This window comes from Hypanus sabinus, chromosome 6 (genome assembly GCF_030144855.1).
Source record: "Hypanus sabinus isolate sHypSab1 chromosome 6, sHypSab1.hap1, whole genome shotgun sequence".
NCBI lineage: Eukaryota > Metazoa > Chordata > Chondrichthyes > Myliobatiformes > Dasyatidae > Hypanus > Hypanus sabinus.
The window spans coordinates 57,631,313-57,653,470 of record NC_082711.1 but is presented as its reverse complement, the minus strand read 5'-3'; the positions used below and the strand labels follow the sequence as shown (position 1 = coordinate 57,653,470).

General features: G+C 39.7%; 1 protein-coding gene across 1 annotated transcript in view; it reads right to left on the bottom strand.

Moving 5' to 3' along the window:
* LOC132395496 (cilia- and flagella-associated protein 69-like) overlaps positions 1-22,158 on the bottom strand; it is a 136,694-nt gene that overhangs the window by 5,200 nt on the left and 109,336 nt on the right. The window contains exons 18-22 of the mRNA XM_059972202.1: positions 21,610-21,747; positions 21,142-21,218; positions 19,577-19,774; positions 10,012-10,098; positions 8,610-8,714 (exon numbers count right to left, since the gene is read on the bottom strand). Coding sequence (XP_059828185.1) covers positions 8,610-8,714; positions 10,012-10,098; positions 19,577-19,774; positions 21,142-21,218; positions 21,610-21,747 — 605 coding nt within the window. The remainder of the gene's footprint in view (positions 1-8,609; positions 8,715-10,011; positions 10,099-19,576; positions 19,775-21,141; positions 21,219-21,609; positions 21,748-22,158) is intronic.

The window sequence follows — 22,158 nt, the reverse complement described above, 5'->3', positions numbered from 1 at the left end:
GTATCTGCAAATGCAGCGGCCTCTGCTGACAGGAAGGACAAGATCAACAGGCAGATGGAAAACTACCACCTGCACTGCTCCTCCACTTTGCATGGCAACCTGATTATCTGAAGTTCCAATATTCAAAAGCTATTCAATTATGGATACAGAACTTTGACCAGCAGCCAACCCAGACATCGGAAATTTGGAGAGAAAGGGACTTCAATCAAGTCCACTGCCTGAGGATAAAAGGCAGGAGCGGTTCACAGCAGAATAATAGAGCTTTGATCAATGGCCAATCAGCACTTGGGATTAATTAGTAAGAGCAAATTAAAGCAAGGCAGGTGCAAGTGCAATGGCCATGGCCAGAGTGGACATATGGTGGTGATCTTAAGGCTTTAGCTCTTTGAGGCTTCACTCAGAGAAAGCAAAGCTCATATTTTTTCCTTCTTTATATCTGCTCAGCAGGAAAGTGCAATGCTCCTCTTGCAGGATGTAGGAAGGCAGAGAGACCTTCAGTATCCTTGACCACTACAACTGCAAGAAGCGCTTCCAGCTGCAGCTTTTAACAAACCATGTTAAAGAGTTGGAGCTGGAACCGGATGAACTTAGATCATTCGGGAGGCTGAAGGGGTAATAGAAGGACATATAGAGAGGTAATTACAACTAAGATGCAGGACACAGGAAACTGGGTGGCAGTCAGGAAGGGAAAAGGGGTTAAGGAGCCAGTACAGAGTATCCCTGATGACATCCCCCTCAACAAGAGATATAATATTTTGGATACTGTTGGGGAGCGAGGAAGACCTAACAGAGGGAAGTCAGAGTGGTCAGGTTCTGGCACTGAGTCTACCTCTGTGATGCAGATGGTAAGGGGGAAGAAGAGGTATGCTATAGTGATAAGGGATTTGTTAGGTAAGGGAACAGACAGGAGATTTTGTGGGTGAGAATTATATTTCTGGTTGGTATGTTGCCTCTCAGGTGCCAGGATCTGGGATATCTCAGATCGAGTCTTCAGCATTCTTAAATGGGAGCTTGAACAGCCAAAAGTCATGGTCCATGTGTGTGCCAATGACATAGGGAGGAAGAGCATACCAAAAGTTTCTACAGATACATAAAGTGTAATAGAGAGGTGAAAGTGGATATTGGATCTCTGGAAAATGATGCTGGAAAGATAATAATGAAAAGATAAAGGACAATGAAATAATAGATGAACTGAATAAATATTTTACATCAGTTCACTGTGGAAGACACTACCAGTATGGGGAAGTTCCAGGTGTTAGGGGGCATGAACTGTGTGAGGTTATCATAACTAGAGAGAAGGTTCTTGGGAAACTGAAAGGTTTGAAGGTAGACAAGTCACTTGGACCAGATGATGTACACCACAGAGGTCTGAAAGAAGTGGAGGCATTAGTAATGATCTTTCAAGAATCACTAGAATCTGGAATGGTTCCAGAAGACCGGAAAATTGCAAATGTCACTTCACTCTTCAAGAAGGGACAGAGGCAGAAGAAAGGAAACTATAAGCCAGTTAGTCTGACAACAGTGGCTGGGAAAATGTTCGAGAAGATTATTAAGGATGAGATCTCAGGGTATTTGGAGGCACATGACAAAATAGGCCATAGGCAGCATGGTTTCCTCAAGGAAGTATCTTGCTTGATGAATTTGTTGGAATTCTTTGTAGAAACAACAAGCAGGATAAGCAAAGGAGAATTGGTTGATGTAGAGTATTTGGATTTTCAGAAGGCCTTTGACAAGGTGCCACGCATGAGGCTGCTTAACAAGCTACAAGCAAGTGGTATTGCAGGAAAGAGTCTAGCATGGATAAAGCAGTGGCTGATTGGCAGGAAGCAAAGACTGGGAATAAATGGAGCCTTTTCTGGTTGGCTGCCGGTGACTAGTGGTGTTCCACAGGGGTCTGTATTGGGATTGATTCTTTTCATGTTATATGTCAATGATTTGGATGAAGGAATTGATGGCTTTGTTGCAACTTTTGCAGATGATATGAAGACAGGTAGAGGGGAAGGTAGTTTTGAGGAAGTAGGGGGGCTACAGAAGGATGTAGACCAATTCGGAAAATGGGCAAAGAAATGTCAGATGAACTATAGTGGCAGGAAGTGAATGGTCATGCACTTGGTAAAAGAAATGAAAGGGTTGACTATTTTCTACATAGACAGAAAATACAAAAAACTAAGATACAAAGGGACTTGGGAGTCCTTGTGCAGGATTTCTTAAAGGTTGTCACAAATTTGCAGGTTGTCACAAATGGAAAATTCTGCAAGGAATTGGGAAGGCTCCCAGGGGACATGCAGGTCTCTGTGCCCCACAGATAGTTCTGAGAAGTGCCCCCACATATGTAATGAACAGAAGTTAATGAAAAATAGAAAAACTTGCATAAAACAAAATATAAATATCTCAATCATGTATTAAAGAGTGCATTCATCAATCAGCATCAAAGTGAAGATATGCCACATAATGATATTCTTATCGTGAAGCAAGTAAGGATCTATCACAAGAAACTGATAACTGAAGGCATCTGTGAATATTCAGCAGGCTGGTTGCAGGAACTGAAATAAAAGGCATGGTATTAAATTTTTAAAGACTTATGGTGATAATGCATCCACTGATCATGAACTAGCACAGAAATTCATTGATCTTGACCAACTAACCAAATCTAACATGCTGAATGGCTGCAATAGTACATACAGAATACTACGTACTGGTAGCACATAAACTCAGAGTCAGAAATGATGGTGTTCCTAAGCTATCTCATTATATATTCCAAAACCCCCAAAAATCCAACATCATAAATACTTCCGGCCACTAGCATTTGGGATTCTCAACCTGTATATCACTGGTCCTTCATTAGCAATCATTCTGTATTCTGGAATGCTTACCCAAAAGCATTATGGGGGATCTTTCATCAGAAGCACAACAGAGGTTCAAAGCGTCAACTCACCTCCAGTTTCTGAAAGGCAACTATGGATGAGGAATAAATGCAGGCCCAGCCAGCAACTTTGAGCCCCAGAAAGTGAAAAAATTTATCTACACCATGAGCTGAAATTCACATGTTTTATGCAGATGCTCCAGCACAGACACAAGTTACTTCTTCTACAAGTATCCAAATTTCAACTATGAGACAGAATGCTTGAAGACACAATGCAACATACTATACATTGTAACACACCTCTCCCTCTCTCATGTGAGAGAAGTTATATATAACAGCATTCCCTAGCAATATATTGCCATTTTAAAATTTAAGCCACAGTCAGATCATCCAGAGATCCGCATCTATAAAGAAGGTGGCTAACAAATGATCAAAGATAATTAAAAATGGTGCTTAAAGTTAATTCTCTTCCCCAATTCCACTCAATTCTCACCATAATTTCTCCTCTGCTTTTAAGATTTAGGTTATTTAAATATACCTATGCTAATTCAATCTACAGATATTATAGATTCCAGAATCTGTGAAGTCTTTAAGAATGTTATAACAATCTAGCAGTCAATTCTGCAGCACATTACATGGGCCGTTGATGTTCCACTTTGGGGAAGTGAAAGGAGCTGCTGTATTTTCTCAAGATCACAGTGCTGTACTGCAATAGCTCCTCTCCAGTTGCTTGTTTAATTTGAAACCAAGGCTTCAAATCACCTGCAACTTCCTGAAAGACAATCTACCAGTGAGTATTGCATAGAATTATAGGGATAGGAAAGATAGAAGACAGCCAGGTAGGAAAAGAAGGTGCAATGTTATGTGTCATAATTATATAGTTCAACCTTCCCTGGGAATTTTACCTGACTTTCTTATAAAACAGTCTGCTTCCAGAAGTTGGCTATATTTTGACAAGCTCTTTGGAACTTCCAGAGTTCAGTATGTCCATATCTCTAACATTGGGGTTGGTTTCACAATAATATTCCCTTTTAGAAGAAGATGAAATAGAGCTGTAGATGGTTAGCAAGCTGAAGAACTTAATAACTGCCAACTTTCCTTTTTCTGAGTTCTCAATATCGACCTGCTGGTAAAGGCCATTGGAATTCTAAACAATCTCACACACTGTGTTTGAAATAGAACAGACAAGAAAATGCTTTGGTAGCAAAGCCCCTGTCCTAGATGACAAAAGACTTTGATTATCTCTAAATGTACTAGACATTCAAAAGCTCAATGCATCAATTACATTGTTAAAAAGTATAAATTTTAATTTTTAAAAATGTCACTTTTAAACAATTGAAAGCATTAAAGAAAACACAATTAATTCAAAAAAGTAACCTGCCTTAAATGTGCCTTATTCATAGCTGGTCTTCTATATTAAAATGTAAAGATAGCTCCTTTTCTGTATATCCAGTGTAAATTCAGCAAGATTGTGTTCTGCTGCTATGTTTCAATGTCAAATGGCAACCAGAAATAGGCAAGTGAAGCTTGTCCAGCAATGTTTGGGATCTCCACATATTTTGCATATAGGCATTAGTAACTTCAAAATGCTTATAGGGAGAAAGTGCAGCACAAAATTACTGAAATGTTATAGTGGCTGCCACTTCAAGCTCAATTGTGGAAACAGCTTAAATTCCTCTATAATACCCTGGTTAAGATTTTTACTGCTAATACTGTTGAGGCATTTCATCCTGTAGCTTTCTGTAGAAGCAGTGTGTCCTACTGATAGTGTTTGTGTTTCAGTTAAAGGGGTTGGATGTTCAGCTTAAGAAAGCTGTGTCAGCCAATCAGGATGTTGGAATGGGAGAAGGTTCTAGAGAAAGCTGTGTGGAGGGGATTTGTGACAGTCACTGGTGGGGTTCATGGTCTTTTGGCAGGAGATGGAGAGAGGAAAAGATCGGGACGGACGGCCTTAGGATTCGATCCAACAGGAAGATATGATTTGAAGGAGCCCAAGATGGGAAGTCCTACCAGTTATCGGTGATGAGAGGTTAGCATCATGAGTAAGGGACACACCCAGCTTTGGAAGGTATGAGCTCCAACATGTGCATATTTAGACTGGTTTAATTATAAAGGGTCCTTTAATTTTTTTCCTCTTAATAACTGTATTATTAAACTGAAATTAATAAATATACTTTCTTTATAATTGTATGTGATGTACAATTTGTTATTTTTGCTAACAGATAATTGCATGTGGGCAGTATTTACAAAGTATTCACTCAGATCAGGGTATCATTAGTTGAAAATTCCCAACTTTTTGGTTTGGTGAGACCCAAATCACACCTACACTGCAGAGCTGGCTAACGAGCTAAGTTTCTATACAAGCCCAGTGAGGGGCTTGTATACACCTTTCTTTAATGTCTCTTTTTTCTCCTTTTTCAAGTTGGATGGGGCTTTATCGAGGTCCCCAATCTGCACTGGGACTCAGAACTGTGTTTTTTCACAGTAGCTGAGTTTCTGCTCCTGGGGCTCGCTGGCCAGCTGCTTTCCAACATTCTCCAAGCACAGCTTGGAAGATGGCGGCTTCAGCTTTAGGTTCGGTACATTGGAAGAGTTAAACTGATGGATACCTGGTTCAGGAGTTCATTAATTGAAGTATACAGGACAATAAGTATATCTGATGATCTCTCCATATTTACTCTATTTCGTCTGAAGAGCCAATTCAAGACAATGAAGTGCATCTTAAGCTTGAAAGAAATTCAGTTAGGAGTGAAATCAAGTGGTGATTTTTCAATACAAATGGTAGAGACCTTTGTAATTCTTGCTCCACAAACAAAGTGAATTTCAGATTGCTATGCTTATAAGTATGAGTAGAATGATATGGATCTAAGTGAGGCCAGTGGAGCTGAAGTACTGTTAGAGTGATTTTTGCATTTCGAACATATACATTTAGCAATTGACTTCGGCTACCAGTCTTCACATCTGAAAATGTATTGTGGATTTAATTTGGAGTGCAACTCTAACAATGGGTTCCTAAAAGCAGTGAATCCCAGACCAGGCAATGCTGATTAAAATTCATTTGGATGTCTGTGGTGTGGATGTGAATCAGGAGGTATGAAGGTTTTTATGTGGTTTCAAAGAAAGCATTGTCCACACATTGTAAATATGGAGTAGCCCTTTAATGTTTGGCACATAAAATATCAAGCCCCATGGTGGGCCAGCAGACCTTTCGACCGAAAGTGTCTCATATGATGCCTGCTGTACCTTGTTTTGCTGAATAAAGAAGCTGCTTTGTATCTAACAGTTATTTTTTCCAGTGACTTCATTCACGCAATAACCATACAATCAGTAACCATGTGGATTTCTTCTGGGTGCTCCAGTTTTCTCTCACATTCCAAAGACGTATGAGTTAGGGTTAGTAAGTTAGTCAAGGGTTAGTCATGCTATGTTGGTGCTGGAAGTATGGTTAGTAAGTTTTGGGCAAGCTATGTTGGTGCTGGAAGCACAGCAACGCTTGAGGGCTGCCTCCTGTACATCTTGAACTGTGTTGGCTGTTGATGCAAATAATGCATTTCACTGTATGTTTCAATATACATATGACAAGTAAAGGTAATCAATCTTTATCTTTAAAATTAGGTGTGGGAGGTAATATTAATGGGATTGTGAATAAGAACAGGATACAAGGAAATAATAGCTACAGCTCTACACACTGTCCTTACAAATCTGGAGAAGAGGGATGCTTATGTGAGAATGCTGTTCTTGGACTCAGTTCAGCATTCAATACCTTAATCACCCCCAGGCTTGACAAAAAGCTCAGAGATCTCAACCTTCACCCTGCCTTGTGGAGCTGGATTCACACCGGCAGGTGGTAAGAGTGGTCTCTCTCACTTCTGCCCCTCTGACCCTCAACACAGGTGCCCCTCAGGGATGTGTCCCAAGCCCCCTCCTTTACTGTCTGTATACCCATGACTGTGTCAACACCCACAGCTCCAATCGGCTAATTAAATTTGCTGATGATACTACATTGATTGGCCTAATCTCAAATAATAACAAAGCAACCTACAGACAAGAAGTCATCACCCTGACACAGTGGTGTCAAGGAAACAACCTCTTCCTCAACTCCACAAAAACAAAAAAGCTGATTATGGACTACAGGAGGAAAGGAGCTAACCCCTATTAACATCAATGGACCTGGGGTTGAGGGGGTGAACAGCTTTAAGTTCCTCGGCATACACATCACTGAGGATCTCACATTGTCGTAACAGACCGGCTGTGTGGTGAGAAAAGCAGAACAGTGCCTCTTGCACCTCAGGTGGTTGAAGAAGTTTGGTATGAGTCCCCAAATCTTAAGGACTATCTACAGAGGCAAAATGGAGAGCACCCTGACTGGCTGCATCACTGCCTGGTATGGGAACTGTACCTGCCTTAACCGTAGGATTCTGCAGAGAGTGGTGCGGACAGCCCAACATCTGTAGATCTGAACTTCCCACTATTCAGGACATTTACAGAGACAGATGTGTAAAAAGGGCCCAAAGGATCATTGGGGACCTGAGTTACTCAACCACAAACTGTTCCAGTTGCTCCCATCTGGGAAATAGTACTGCAGCATAAAAGCCAGGACCAACAGGTTCCAGAACAGCTTCTTCCACCAGAACATCAGACTGATTAATTCACACTGATACAATTGTACTTCTATGATATATTGACCTGTTGTACGTACTACTTATTAGAAATTACTATAAATTGCACATTTAGATGGAGATATAAGAAAGATTTTTACACATGTATGTGAAGGATGTACATAATAATGTCAATTCAAATGGTGGAATAGGATTGATAGGATTGCTCTCAGAGCTGGCATTGGCACAATGGACTGAATTACCTTATTTCAGGCCTCTGAAAGTATGAAAAAGAAATTGTAGTAGACTATTAAGCTAAGGGTGCATTGTGCATGCGGGCAATGTAATGTGATTTATAACTGCCTGCTAATCTACAGCCTGTTTACCTGGTACCATACTTTAACTAGCTACAGATGTATCTGTAATAGAAATCAAGGTAAGATGATAATAATTGTCTGTCTCTGATGCAGCTTGGCATCCTAATATTCTACTTCATTCTTAACTAAGTAAAAGGGAATACAATTGTGAAATCTGTCACTGGAGATGTGGATGTGGGCACACTGAACCATGGAAGTGCCAAAACGCTTGGCAAAAAGATTGGCCAAACTATTTTAATGGAAGCAGGATTTTTTTAAAGAAATCAAGGAAAAGTTCCCAGTAAAGATTCAAATTTTACAGTAGTGCTCTTTACAGTAGTTTTGCAAAGTACACATTTGGGGAGCTGCAGATCCATTTCACAGAGGTGGATGAAAGGGAGGCATTATATTGATATAAGCACCAGAATCTTGTATTTATTTGAGCCAGTCATTAGGGAATTTTTCATCCCAACACAAACAGGATCAGAAAATAAGACAGAAGGAAATGTGATATAAAAGTACAATTTATCTAACAAGTAAACAAAAGTCATCACACCGGCATATCTCACTAGAAGATATGTCACTCACTCTATGCCTCCCCATTAGAATTAATGGACAATGATATACAGTGCATAGTAGTTAATTATTACTTAAAAGTTAAATTGTTAACTGCCATAGTTGTTATCATATAAAAAAAAAGAGAATGCTGAAAATACTTAGAACATTGGCAACATCTGTGAAGACAGAAACATGTTTCAGATCAATGGACTTTCTTGTATGGTAATTACGTACCGTTGTTTGTAAACCTGCAATTTCTGGCCGGTGGAAAATGTAACCATGTCCTTTTTTTCTGACCCTGGAAGACTGGATGGCGTGTTCCTGAAGCTGTTTAGCTTTCTAAAATTAGAACGAATAATCTAAAATACTATTTGATAGAAGATGGCATCACAATTATTCTTTAAAATGTAACCCATTGCTGTATCAATAAATAATTTGTATACAAGATTTCTTTAAAATTGAAGTATAAATGAGCAAAAATTGGAATAAAGGCTGACAAATAGAGTATAATGTTAGAATACATAAAATTGTTCATTTCTGAAGGTAGAAGAACAAAAGAACAGTATTATTGAAACAAAAAAATGCAGAAAGCCGTAAATACAATCAAGCAAAGTGAAACAGGAATGGGTAAGACCATTGGAACAATTACCATTATTTCGAAAGAATTGGAATATAAAGTAGGTAAGTCTTACTGCAACCATACAATATCCTAATGAGATCATATCTAAAATACTGTAAACAACTTTGATCTTCTTATTTAAGGTAAAGTATTATTTCACTGGAAGCATTTCAGAGAAGGTTCATTAGGATGATTCTAATGGAAGATGGAATGCTTTTCTAATTGAAAAATTTAAACCATTCTGTTGCTCCTCATTGGGCTCTAGAAATCTGAGAAGCAACTGAAAAAAATCATTGAAGAAGATAGATAAGGCAAATGTGTTGGGAAAAGAGAACAAACATATCTTAGAGTAACAGGGTATCCTTTTGAGAATAAGAAGAGGAAGAAAATTTTCTCTCAGAATGTTGTGAATTCTTTGGACCTTCTTGTCCCAGAGATTTGAGGAGGAAGAGTCCTTGGGTATCTCTAAGATTGAGGTGGATAGATTTCTCATCAGTAAGGGAATCAAGAATTATTGGAAAAGAGCAGGAAGTGGACTAGAAGAATGTTGAGTCAACCATGATCTTATTGAATGGCAGAGTATTCTTGAAAGACTGAATGGTCTACTCTTGTTCCTTATCATTTTAAGGGTTATGATGCAGGCTATGAACTTTGTTGATTTTGAGCACAGACAGCAAAACAGAGAATCTGCAATTTTAACACTGTTGCTCAGTTTCTAAAGCCATATCCTTCCAAAGTAGTATGACATGATTTTTTCCTTTCAACAAATAAGAGAAATCAATAACAAAATAATTACAAGTTAACAAATTAAAGGACTGAAACAATAAAGTCAGGGTTGTAAGTATTTAGTGAAGTAAATTCCACACTTTTAAGCTGCTAAGAAGAATTAAGTCAATCAAATTCATATTTGAGATTCTCACTTTGACATAATTCAGTTAATAGAATAATAAACACATAAGCCAAATGAGGAATTAGATTTTAAATATGATTTTACTTACTAAATAAAACAATACTTGCCTTCAAGTTTTCATAGTTTGATGTCCTAGCCACATATTCATTCCATGATTTCAAGGACAATTCTCTCTGTTTGAAGTTATGTTGTATCTTTTAAAAACAAAAATTAAATAGAACCAGAAAAATAGGAACTTAAATATGAGAAATTCAATTTGTTAATATGGTCCTTTTACTATTTACAAGTCCAATATGAAATTTCTTAAAAACTGAGCACCAATTAGTCATCACATAGTCATATGAGGCTCAGGTAACTTGTAATAGAAAAGGACCACAGTGTTGAAATGCTCTTTTAACATCACTGTATTGAAGATAGAAGATTTACTCGGGATATAAATTTTTGTACAATTAACCTTAAGATAATATGAATACTAAAATTCAGACTTTTCCTGATCTTTCTTGTCATAAAGTGCATAGAATGAATGAACAGGTAAAGCACAAGTAAAAGATTCTTCACAAAATCATATTTGCCAATGGTTAACCAAATGATTGGAGCACACTTACTATATGATTAGACCCCTTATCTAAGCATAATTTCAACCATGTAACTATGCCATGTAACCAAGAGTAAACTCATGGTGCAACAATCTCTTATTAACGATAAGCGAGCAACATAATACTTTCTTCAAAATGTTATCAACTATATGTCTACCAATATTAACCAAACTAAAACTTACAGATATTATTCAATCAAGGGCAAATAAAGAGGAGATTGAGATTGATGTCTTTCTACATTGTGTGCTTCAAACTGAAATCCAAATGAATCAGCGCAGGTAATGATAAAAAATAGCTTATGTAGAGGAAATGATATTCACACAAAATGAAGTGTATCTTTACTGGCCAAAACACTCCCCACCTAGCATCCACAGGCTGTCAAACTTAACTATTGAAACAAAATTCAAATGATTGGCAAAAGAATGATATTCTTAGAGACTAGTCTTGAAAACAGTCTTACTTCACAGTCTTTAATTATTCTCACTTCGAAAATGTCATTCTTGATGACAGACTTACTCTTGGTAATGTCTAATGGGAAGAGAGTTGAGATATGGTTTGGGAGTAATCTTTGTGTTGCCCACGATGAATCCTACGTCATTATGTCCAGCAGTATCTGTTGCCTTCAATAGTTATCATCCTAAGGCCATAGATTGCCACAGCTACTGAGGGACAGTTACCAAATATATGAACTCTTATTTGGTACTCCAGAATCTCGCTGTCCAGTTGGAGGTCATAAAACCACAAGTATCTGATGTAGTCTTGATGATCTTTTCACCCTAGGAAGGTGTTAAACATTTGTTCTATGTCTGCTGCCACCGCAACAGACTCAGTTCTGAAGTGCATGAGGACCCTGAGCAGACAACTGTTGAGGTCTGGACCCCACTAGAGTGCAGTGTTCAGTGATATACCTTTAAACTACACACTTGAATCAAAGACAACTCATATTTGTGCAGGTTTCTAGGGTGGTAAACATCTAGGTTGAATAAATATCAGTTTTCTTTGTCCTGGAGAGAAGAAGGGAAGTGGAGCTATCCAATTGTTTGACTTGTGTTTGTTCAGGATTCAAAGGGAGATCTAATCTTCGATGGAAGGTACCATCTTGTAATCAGCTTCTGAGTGACAGAAGACCTACATGCTTAAATCTGGTTGAGCAGAGATAAGTATACCCAGGGGTCTGGTTTGCATACCTACAATCATCTCTTTTATACATATTCTACTCTCACAGTGTCCAAAATGATTTGGGCATCCGTTCTCCAGTATATTAGCTTTAGATGTGCTGTTGGTAGGATGCTGAGCACATGAGGTAGTCTTCCCCCTCTATGACACAAACCATGTCCGGTTATTGGGCATAAGGTGTATTGTGCCAATCATTGTGCTGTGCACGTACCTTATGTGCACAGATGGTGTCTCTGCTAATCAGCAGGAGAATCTCAGCAGAAGAGTCAAGTGAAGGAATCTTGTCAGCTATATCCTTAAGATGTGAATGATTGTGTGCAGCTTCAGGAATTGGGATTACATCTCTATTATTTGGAATATGGTCACACTCAATGAGGGCTGGCAAGGGTAAGCAGACTTTCCCTCCTATCGACGCCATGATAAATCCACTCTGTCAACTTCTGATATTCCAGAACAAGTCTTTAGAGTGTATAGGGAAACAAAACATTGAATATTAAATTTGTCAAACAATATTAACTTTGCCGAAGACACACTGCTTTGATCTTCTAATATCACATATGCCTTATCATTTGCTGAGGATGTGCTTTCGGGTAGTCGTTGGCCAGACATATTTTACAGCAGGATTTCCTGCATACCTCTGTAGCTCCACCTGGTGGACAGACAGCTGGCTCCCTGCTGTGCTCTGCAGCTGTGCTCCAACCAGTAGTAACCCAAGGTGCTGGCCTTGGATGAAGTACTGACATGTGCTCATCACTGGTGCACTCAATGCAGCATATGATAGCTTTACAGACTTTTGCTTTGTGCTCTGTTAAAGCACAATATTTGAAACTCTTTTTGTAAGTGCCTCTAGAATGCAAGCGGTTATTCTCTGAATCCTCTGCATCTCCTTGGGGTGAGATTTTGCTGAAGACCTCTCTTTGAATGAGGTGGTGCTGGAAGTTGAGAGCAGAAACCTTGGATTATTTTGCATTTCTGCGTAGTGGCAGATGATTTCCACAAAGAATGAAAATGGCAGATAGTGGACATAATGATTCATTTTATACTTGAACCCTTCAGTTGTTCACGGTACTTGCACGTTGATCGGTAGTTTCTCCCCTTATAGGGATTATCCTCGCTGTATCTAAGAAACTCAGTCCTAGTAGGTAACACTCATTTTGTTGTGGCTTGCAAAATGCAAGCTTCAGTAGCTTCTATGGTTCTTTGTGTGAGTGCTTTGGAAAATTATTGAGTCTGCTGAAAAGGGATTCTTGAATTGCCTATGGAGAGCCCTAGCATTTGTCCAGCCTCTCTCACAGAATTTGGAAAACACCTAACTGGATTATTAATATGCACTGCTCTAATCCTGTTTGCATGCTGCAGCGACTTCCCACCAAGCCACTTACAGAGAAAGTCTAGCTCCTCACTAGGTTTGAGACTTAGTCCTTCTATGGCATTGCAAAAACTTGACTTCCAAGACAGGTAACTGGCAGACTGGTTATCAAACAGTTATAGACTAGGCTAAGGCCAGGTCTTGACAAGCCAGATACCAAGTGAAAGTAATGCACCTGCAGTTCCCGAATGAGGGCATTGTGGAGACTGTTTCCTGGGATAGATGGAATTTCTGGGTGTCCATGCCTGTACAGTTAAGGTTAGCATCAGTCACAACTCTTGACTGAAACCTTTGCTATGATGAAACTGCAGAATGTGATGCTGTTGGTCTTTTGCTGCTGCCATAACCTGGACTACACAAGAGACAAATAAGAGAACATCTGCAGACGCCAAGCAACTCACAGAAAGTGATGGAGGAACTCAGCAGGCCAGGCAGCATCTAAAGAAAAGAGTACAGTTGACGTTTCGGGCCGAGACCCTTCAGCAGGGCTGAAAACATGTTGTCTGTGTGGTGCAGCCAGCTTCTCCTTGTAGAGCTGGAACACTCTCTAAGTCAGCTCCTGCTTCATATACTTTTGACTCTGCTAATGCAGCCTCAGCTTCACAAACTTACTTGAATCGTCTTAAATGTAGTATTTATTTGCGCTTTCTTCATTTCTATATGAGTGTTCTCCATATCAATGCAGGCTTTCTCCGGTTGTATCTCAGCCTCACACTTAGCATAACCCACTCTCATTCTTGCAGCTTCAGCTTGTGCAGGCTCATGCTGCAGCAATGGTAATTGTGGATTTATCCAAGCATCGTGACAACACAATAGACATGCCACATTCTGACCTGACTTTCAGCTCTCGGCAATCTTCATTGCTTGGGTTGGAAGTTGACGTTATGCACTGCATTCAGATGCATCTCCAATCTGTGAGTGATGCCTTTGAAGACAAGCTACCTTTTCACTCTACTGCCCTGGTAGCGTTGATGTACAAAGCTATGCAGCAAGTTGAACACCTTTGCAAAAATCACCCAAAATGGAAGCATCCTTTAGGGATTTTAATATGATACATGTGAGAAGATATTCCTGTTTTAAGGCAAATAAAACATGCAAGAAGATAGATGTCTTCACTTGTATGCTTCAAAATGAAATCCAAATTAACCCATGCAGGTAATGATATAAAAAACAGCTTAAGTAGGGGAAGTGGCGTACATACAAAATGAACTGTACCTCTACTGGTGTAATTCTAGATCAGCTTGGTTAATCAAAGCTAGTCTTGATCTCAATTTTTCATCCACGACAAAATCTTTTGTTTCCTCCCTGCTGTAATAGAAATCTCTCACTACAAACTGTGCATGATCCATCACAAATATCTGACTGAACATTGTGTGAAGATCACAAACAAGAGAAAATCTGCAGATGATGAAAATCTGAGCAACACACACAAAGTGCTGGAGGAACTCAGCAGGCCTTGCAGCATCTATAGAAAAAAGTACAGTCAACATTTTGGGCTGAATTGTGTGAGGATGCAAGATTCCTGCCTCCTAAACCAAACTCTCAGTTGCCATCTCAACCATGGTCAAAGATCTTAAGATAGTCAAAGGAAATACTCGAAAGACACAATGAAAAGTTTTAAAGAAAATGGATGTAGACACTACAAGACCATGAATTCTGAACAGTTCTATAGCTTCCATCAAGTAGTAAATAGCTGCAAGTTGTGTTTTGCCATTGTTATTAAAAGAGGGAGAGAAAGGAAAAACAGCTAAAATCCTATAGGGAAGCAATAAACCAGCATTGAAGTGCCTATATTTCATGCAGTTATATCTGTATTTGCAGGATACTTATCTCAGGACCCATAAACAAATATGTGGCAGACGTCATCCTCAAATTAAGGGACTGCCCGTGAAGCAAACCAAAACATCCTCTCTCATGCTGTATTCAGCTAACTGGGTATTTTAAGGGATAAATCAATCCAATTTGACATTTGAACTAAATCTGAAAACTTTCAAATGCTATCCCAAAAGCAGTGTCATGCTAAAATTTCGCTTCTTTTGTATTCTGTTTTTCTCTCACTGAACAGATAGCCTAGCTGATATTACAAATGCTGTTCCAAGAACTTTATAGATAATTACAGCAAAGCTGGCATTCAATTGCCCTCAAAGTAGATTAGGGATGTAAATGATTTGTATGACATTGACAACATACCAAAACACAAATTCTGTTTATACATTCACAGAGGGCAACAGCCACAAAATGGCAACTTCTAATACTAAATTAATCTATTCTCCTTTGCCAACATTTAGATGAGCAAAAAAAGGATACAGGCCGAGTTCAGGAAAATGGGATTAGTGTAGATAGGTACTTGAAGCTTGGCATGGATATAGACTGAAGGGCATGTTTCCATACTGAATGACTTTATAACTCAGTGCTATTATCTTAATCACGCCGCCTAGTACTAACATCCTGGATGCTAGACTGCTCTGACTGAAAATAAAGGTAAATCAAACGCAGGTGCAATGGCTACTGGAAGCATGGTGGAGCAGCAGGGTATTCCAGCAGTTAGTATTGTTGCTCATAGCTTCAGGGACCCAGTTCAAATCTTGATCTCAGATGCTGTTTGTATGGAGTTTGAGAGTTCTCTCTGTGAACATGTGTTTCCCTCCACAACCCAAAAACATAAATTAATTGGTATAGGTTTACAGCAAAAGGAATCAAAGGCATAAAATAAGTTGCAGTGGCACGGGGAAAGAGGGAGACCACTGGGATTGCTCTCTTGGGAGTTGGCATTGGCCAAATTTATCAAATGGCCTCCTTCTGTTGTGCTCCAGGTATAAGGTATAAAATAGAGTAGATTACTAAGTTGGGCCTCCATGAAGCGCCGTGGCTCATCAACAGCACCATTAATGAACACCACTACAATCTGTAATCTCATGACTCAGCATTTTCCATCCCTCCGATTATTATCAAACTTTAGGATTCATTAACATTTCAAAAATCCACATGAAAACCACCACCAGCCATGGCTAAACATGAGCTGTCCCAAAGAAAGATGCAACTCTATGTAACATGCATGTTAAACAGTAAAAGCAACATGCAATAGGTTTTAATAAATAATCTTAGAATCTACATTTTAAAGCATTGCAGCCTTATCAATAGTTGTGGATAATGAAGCCACTAATGGAAGAAAGAGGACAATAGGAAGATGCTTCAAGAGATCTCTATTCAGAACTATAGCAGGACCCAGCATGTGAATACTACAGATAAAGCAAAAGTACTCAGCTGAAGTGCCAACTAGATGATCGATCACCATCAACAAGGAATTCAAATGGACTGGCCTTATAAGTACTGCAGCTACAAGAATTATGACATTGGGAATTGGGAGCTTCTTGCAGTTAAGTTAGCTTTGGAGGAATGGCAGCATTGGCTAGAGGAGGGGGGCACAAAAGACCTTTTATGGTTTGGACAGACCTCAAGAACTTTGCTTATATTCAGAAGGCCAACAGGCTGAATTCCAGGCAGGCCAGATGGTCTTTGTTCTTTAACCACTTTAATTTCATCCTGACCTATCATCTGGGATCAAAAAACCAAAAGCCAAATGCCTTGTCCTGTCAGTTTGATGAAGCGGAATGAAAAGAGCAGCCCACCACCATTTTATCCCAAGCCAAGGTGGTATCATCAATTCATTGGGGAATTGACATCCTTGTTCACAGGGCTCAAGCGCAAGGGGAGATTCCCAAGAACAGTCCTCCGTGTCAGCTATTCATCCCTAGTTCCATCTGGTCCCCGATACTCCAATGGGGACTTCCTGGAGGATGACTGCTCACCCAGGATTGCCAGGACCCTGAAGTTTGTCAAGAGGAGGTACTGGTGCCCCAGAATGATGAAGGAGTTTCAGCAGTACATGTAGGCATGTGAGGTGTGTGCCTGGAGCAAGAAGCCCCGTACCTCAAGGGCTTCTCCACACCTTACCAGTTCCAGACAAACCATGGGCGCACATCTCCATGGACTCTGTCACAGTCTTCCTCCTTCCAAAGGGAAGACGATTATCATATTAATTGTGGATTGTTTTTTGAAGGCCTGCAAGCTCATTGTGTTGGGCAGACTACCTTCTTTGTTGCTGCTGCTGCTGTGAGGTCCGGGACTCTGCTGGGAAGAACAGGCCCCCAGTCCTCGGGGTCGCGTTGCCGATGGCCGTTGGTGGGGCCATCTTAATACGCTCGGCCGAGGATGGTGTTCGGAGAAGCTGTGCCGGAGGGGATGGTCGTCGGCTCGGAGGTTTGACGGACTCGGAGTCCGCTGCGGTCAGGTCGCTTTCGGTGTGTGCTGCGTCTGCGAGGCTGAGTCGAGCGGTGCAGTGGAAGTCCATAGCAGGGGTATTCCCTTCTGCCGCTGGCGTGGGATGGCGAGTCTGTCGGGATCCTGGGGACTTGTGGAAACTGTGGTGATTTCTTTTGAACTTATAGTCCTTTAACATCTTTGGACTATTTTTACTGTGCCCATAGTCTGTGTTTTTATCAATTATGCTATTGTTTGCACTGTTGTAACTATATGTTGTAATTATGTGGTTTTGTGCAGGTCTTGTAGCTTTAGTTTTTGGTCTTGATTGTCTGGTGAATTTGGAGCTCCTTTCTGGGGAACGCGCTAAGACGGTAGCGCGATACTAATACGCAGCAGCCTCTCTGGACTCTGGATTGGGGATTGCCAAATGTTGTGGATTTTCCAGTGTAGTCTGTTTTGTCTTATGCTTTTGTGATATCATTCTGGAGGAACGTTGTCTCATTTTTTAACTGCATTGCATTTGTGGTTTCTAAATGACAATGAACTGAATCTGAATCTGAATCTGTGGCGGAGACCAGTGGACACTATGTTGGATCACGGTCCACAGCTTGCTTCACATTTCTGGAGGGTGTTTCACAAACTGATCGAGGCAACAGTGAGTCTCTCCTCTAGGTTTCACCCACAGGCCTACAGCCAGATGGAGTGGATGAACCAAAATGTGGAATATACCCTAAGATGCCTGGACTCTGAAAGACAGTACAAGTGCAGCGACCATTTGATGTGGGCAGAGGTCAGCCACAACACTTTACCGCATTTGGCACATGGGATGTTTTCTTTCAAATGTCAATTTGGATACTCTCTGACTCTCTTTCCTAAGCAGGAGGCCAAGGTTGGGGCTCTTGTGGCTGAAGATGTTGTCCAATGCTGCAAGGAGAGATTGACTAAGGCAAGTGATATTTTGTTAACTTCTACCCAGAACGCTTAAATAAAAGGTAACCGCAAGAGAAGACAAGGACCAGTTTTGTAGCATGGGCAACGAGTCTGGCTATTGACTCAGGATTTGCCTCTCTGAGTGGAGTCCAGGAAATTGGCATCCAAGTTCATTGGACACATCAAGATTCTCAGTAAAGTAAACCTGGTAGCCTACACCTTGCACCTCCCCAAGTGCCAAAGATCAACCCCACTTTCCACATTTCCAAAGTAAAACCTGTGAACAACCTGTTAGCCCCATCACCATCAGCTCCACCGCTACCCAGGTTTGTTGATGGGGAACAGGTCTTCACTGTGAGAAGAATTTTGGATCTACAAACTGTTCAAGGTGTCCGACTTGTGGACTGGGAGGGATTTAGACCAGGGGAACAGTGCTGGGCTCCTGAAAGGGATGTTTTGGATCAGACTCGCATCCATGAATAAAATCATTATCTTTTTGAATAGCCAGGGCTGTCAGGAGTCAGCCATAGGGGAAGGGGTCCTGTTGCGACATGCATCCAACTGCGTCAGCTTCTGGGGTTTAGATGCTCCAACTCCCTGGTGTATGAATAGCAGGTGTGGCCCTTCAAAAGATTCAGGACCATCCTGCTAATTGACTATCATGTTTTAGGTGCCAAGAATTGAGTATTTAAGGAGCACCTGATTTGAGGTTCAGTGCTCAATCATAAGCCTTACTAGTGATTTTTGTTTAGTGTTTGTTTTGTGCTCAGTTCTCAATCCAGTTTGATACTATGTCTCAATCCTTGCTGATACTCCAGCATTTGGGTCCAAGTCATCTTCATTAAGTTCTCTCATCACAATACTCTGATAGAACTGCACCATAACTTCCTGAAGAATAATTCAGACATGCAATAAAGGCTTTTCACATTTTATTATCACTTTATTTAGTGGTACAGCATGGTAACAAGCCATTCCAGCCCACCGAGCTAATGCCATGGACCCATGTGACCAATTAACCTAACCCATACATCTTTGGAATCTGAGAGGAAACCAGAGTACCTGCAGGAAACCCCTAGGGTAAGTGGGAGAAGATACAAGGTCATGACAGACAGTGGTGGAATTGAACTAGGGTCACTGATGCTGTAATAGCATTATGCTAACTATATGCTACTGTGCCACCCCACAACTAACTGCCTAAGCAGAAATAACTTTTATTCTATTTGGAAATAATATTTTCCCAATCAAATTTTAAGGAAATTTAAGTAAAATTCTCAAACCTGTCAACAAATATTTTATGTGTATCACATATCTTAATAAGTTCTTCCAAATTCACCTTACCTTGCAATACATTCTGTGTTCATCCAGCAGTTCCCATTTTTGCTCATTTTCAAGTATTTCCGTTTGATATTGTGCCACCTGTCTGCTAACATTCTTATAGTGCTCTGTTATAGTACGCAAACCCTCCGCATCTCTACTGATTGGATGGATGGCTTCCTGTTTAAGTTCCTTTTCAATTTCCATCCATACGCTTCCCACCTGTTATTAAATGCATGTGTTTCTTTAAAAAATATTTAACATTGCATAATCACTTCTTATGCGTGAAGGTAAGTTATATTCTTACTACTTTATAGTCAATCAATTTTTCAAATACTTATGCAAAAGCTAAATATTATGGATATTTGAAACCTGAAAAAGGCCGAACCGATTGAAAACACCCAAATGCTCAATGAGTTAAAATGGTTTTCATTTCAGTTTAAAGCTTTTTCTTTAGAATTGTAAAACAAAAATGTAAAATGGAAATTATGTAAAAATGGGGTAAAGACTGGAGAAAAGAAGGGCAGTGTAATGACAAAAAGAGTTGATGATCCAAGGAAAAAGATATGGTAATTGAACAAGGAAAGAAAGAATTATTGCCAGCACCTGCAGTCTGAGAAACAAAAAGATCAGTTGTAATTTCAAGTACCAACCTCTTCTGGAATGTTTGTTCCAAAAATAAAATGCATGACAGAATTTCATGCAGTTCAATACATTGGAATAAATAATTTGACAGAGAGAGACTATTTTCAAGATGTTTATGAAAGAATAATGTATTGAACTATAGATCTGCACTAATCAGAAATTGCTGTTCAATTTACACACAAATAATAGTGAGTGCACTTCACCTAACCATTACTTTCATAGAAAAATCATTGCCGAAATGTCAATGGAACAGGTCCTGATGACCAACTGGAGTATTATTGAAGCATTATCAGTTTGGGGGTATTACAGTGAATATGACTGACAGGCAAAGCTCTGTGCAACACACACAAAATGCTGGAGGAACTCAGCAATCCAGGCAGCAGCTATGGAAAGTAGTACTGTGGATGTGTCGGGCCAAGACCCATCATCAGGACTGGAGAAAAAAGATGAGGGATGAAGGGTCTTGGTCTGAATCTTCGACTATGCTCATTTCCATAAATGCTGCCTGGCCTGCTGAGTCCTTCTAGCATTTTGAGTGTGTTGCTTGGATTTCCAGTATCTGCAGATTTTCTCTTGTTAGGCAAATCTCTGAAATAATTTTATTCTCCACCTCTATTAGAATACTGAAAACCTCTGGAATCTCTTTACTTTAAAAACCCAGTTCCCATCTAATATAATTTCAAAAGCTGTTGTTATTTGCATCAATAAGAATGCTTGCCACTTTTTGTAGTACATTCCTCTTCTAGAGAAAAGTCATCTATACAAGTACATGGATAGGGTGGCTTAATCAAGCCATGGGCCAAGTGTGGGCAGGTGGGACTAGCTCACCAAGCAATACAATTGGCATAGAACAGTTGAGCTGAAGAGTCTTTTTCTATCCCATATGACTCTGTGACTCCATACTCCACTTAATTAAATTTTCATTATCTATGAAAAGAACTTACCTTCAAATCTAAGTAATGAAGTACAATGGCAAGTGTAATTAAATCATTGGAGGATAATCCAGGAAGATCTTCAAAACCTTTCAAAAATGATTGAGAAAATGATAAATTATTTTTTGATTGAAGCACAATTATGCTTTGACAAATGCTTATTCTATCACTAAACAGCTTGGCAATTTTCTGCATTAAAGGCAGTATGTTAACAGAAGGTTTATTAGTCCTATAAACATAACAAATAATGTAATATTAAATCTGGACAACTTTGCTGAGTCTATGCTATCCACTATCTCAATGAATTCTGGATCTTTTTTTTAAGATAGCCTTCAAATGATGCACAATGCACAATCAAATTTGTTAATGAACAGATTGCAGTTACATATTGATAATTCGCAATCTGGATTTTTTCAAATATCAGCTTACTTTTACTTGTTTGAAATACTTAAATTTGTAACAGGCTGACTGTCTCCTTACCTAATTTACAGAAAATATAATAAATCTTCACCCTTGAATTTTCAGAAACATCAATCACTTCAGGGCTTAGGCAATTGTCTGGCAATGATGTTATTCCATATTCTTCCTGGATAAGCCCAGTTAGGGACTTCTTGGCATCTAAATTGGTTAAAATTCCAGTTGGAAACATAAAAGCATCTTTTCAAAAATACAACATATACAGTATGTTGCATGTAAATTAAACAATACAATTGATTAATGACCTAAAGAGTAGAATCCCATGTTACGTTTATGACTCCTGTCCTCAGTTTTAGTTTGTATGGTTTGCAATGAAAGGAGCTAATTAAGACTACCTTGGGAACTACCTTTTGACAGCCTGGTAGAAGTTAGCATAACACTTCACAGCACAAGTGATTAGGGTTCAATTCCCACCACTTCCTGTGAGGAGTTTATACATTTTCCCTGTGACTATGTGGGTTTTCTCAAGGGCTCTGCTTTCCTCCCACATTCCAAAGAAGTATAGGTTGGTAAGGGTTGCTAAATTGGTGGGACGCTATGTTGGTGTCAGAA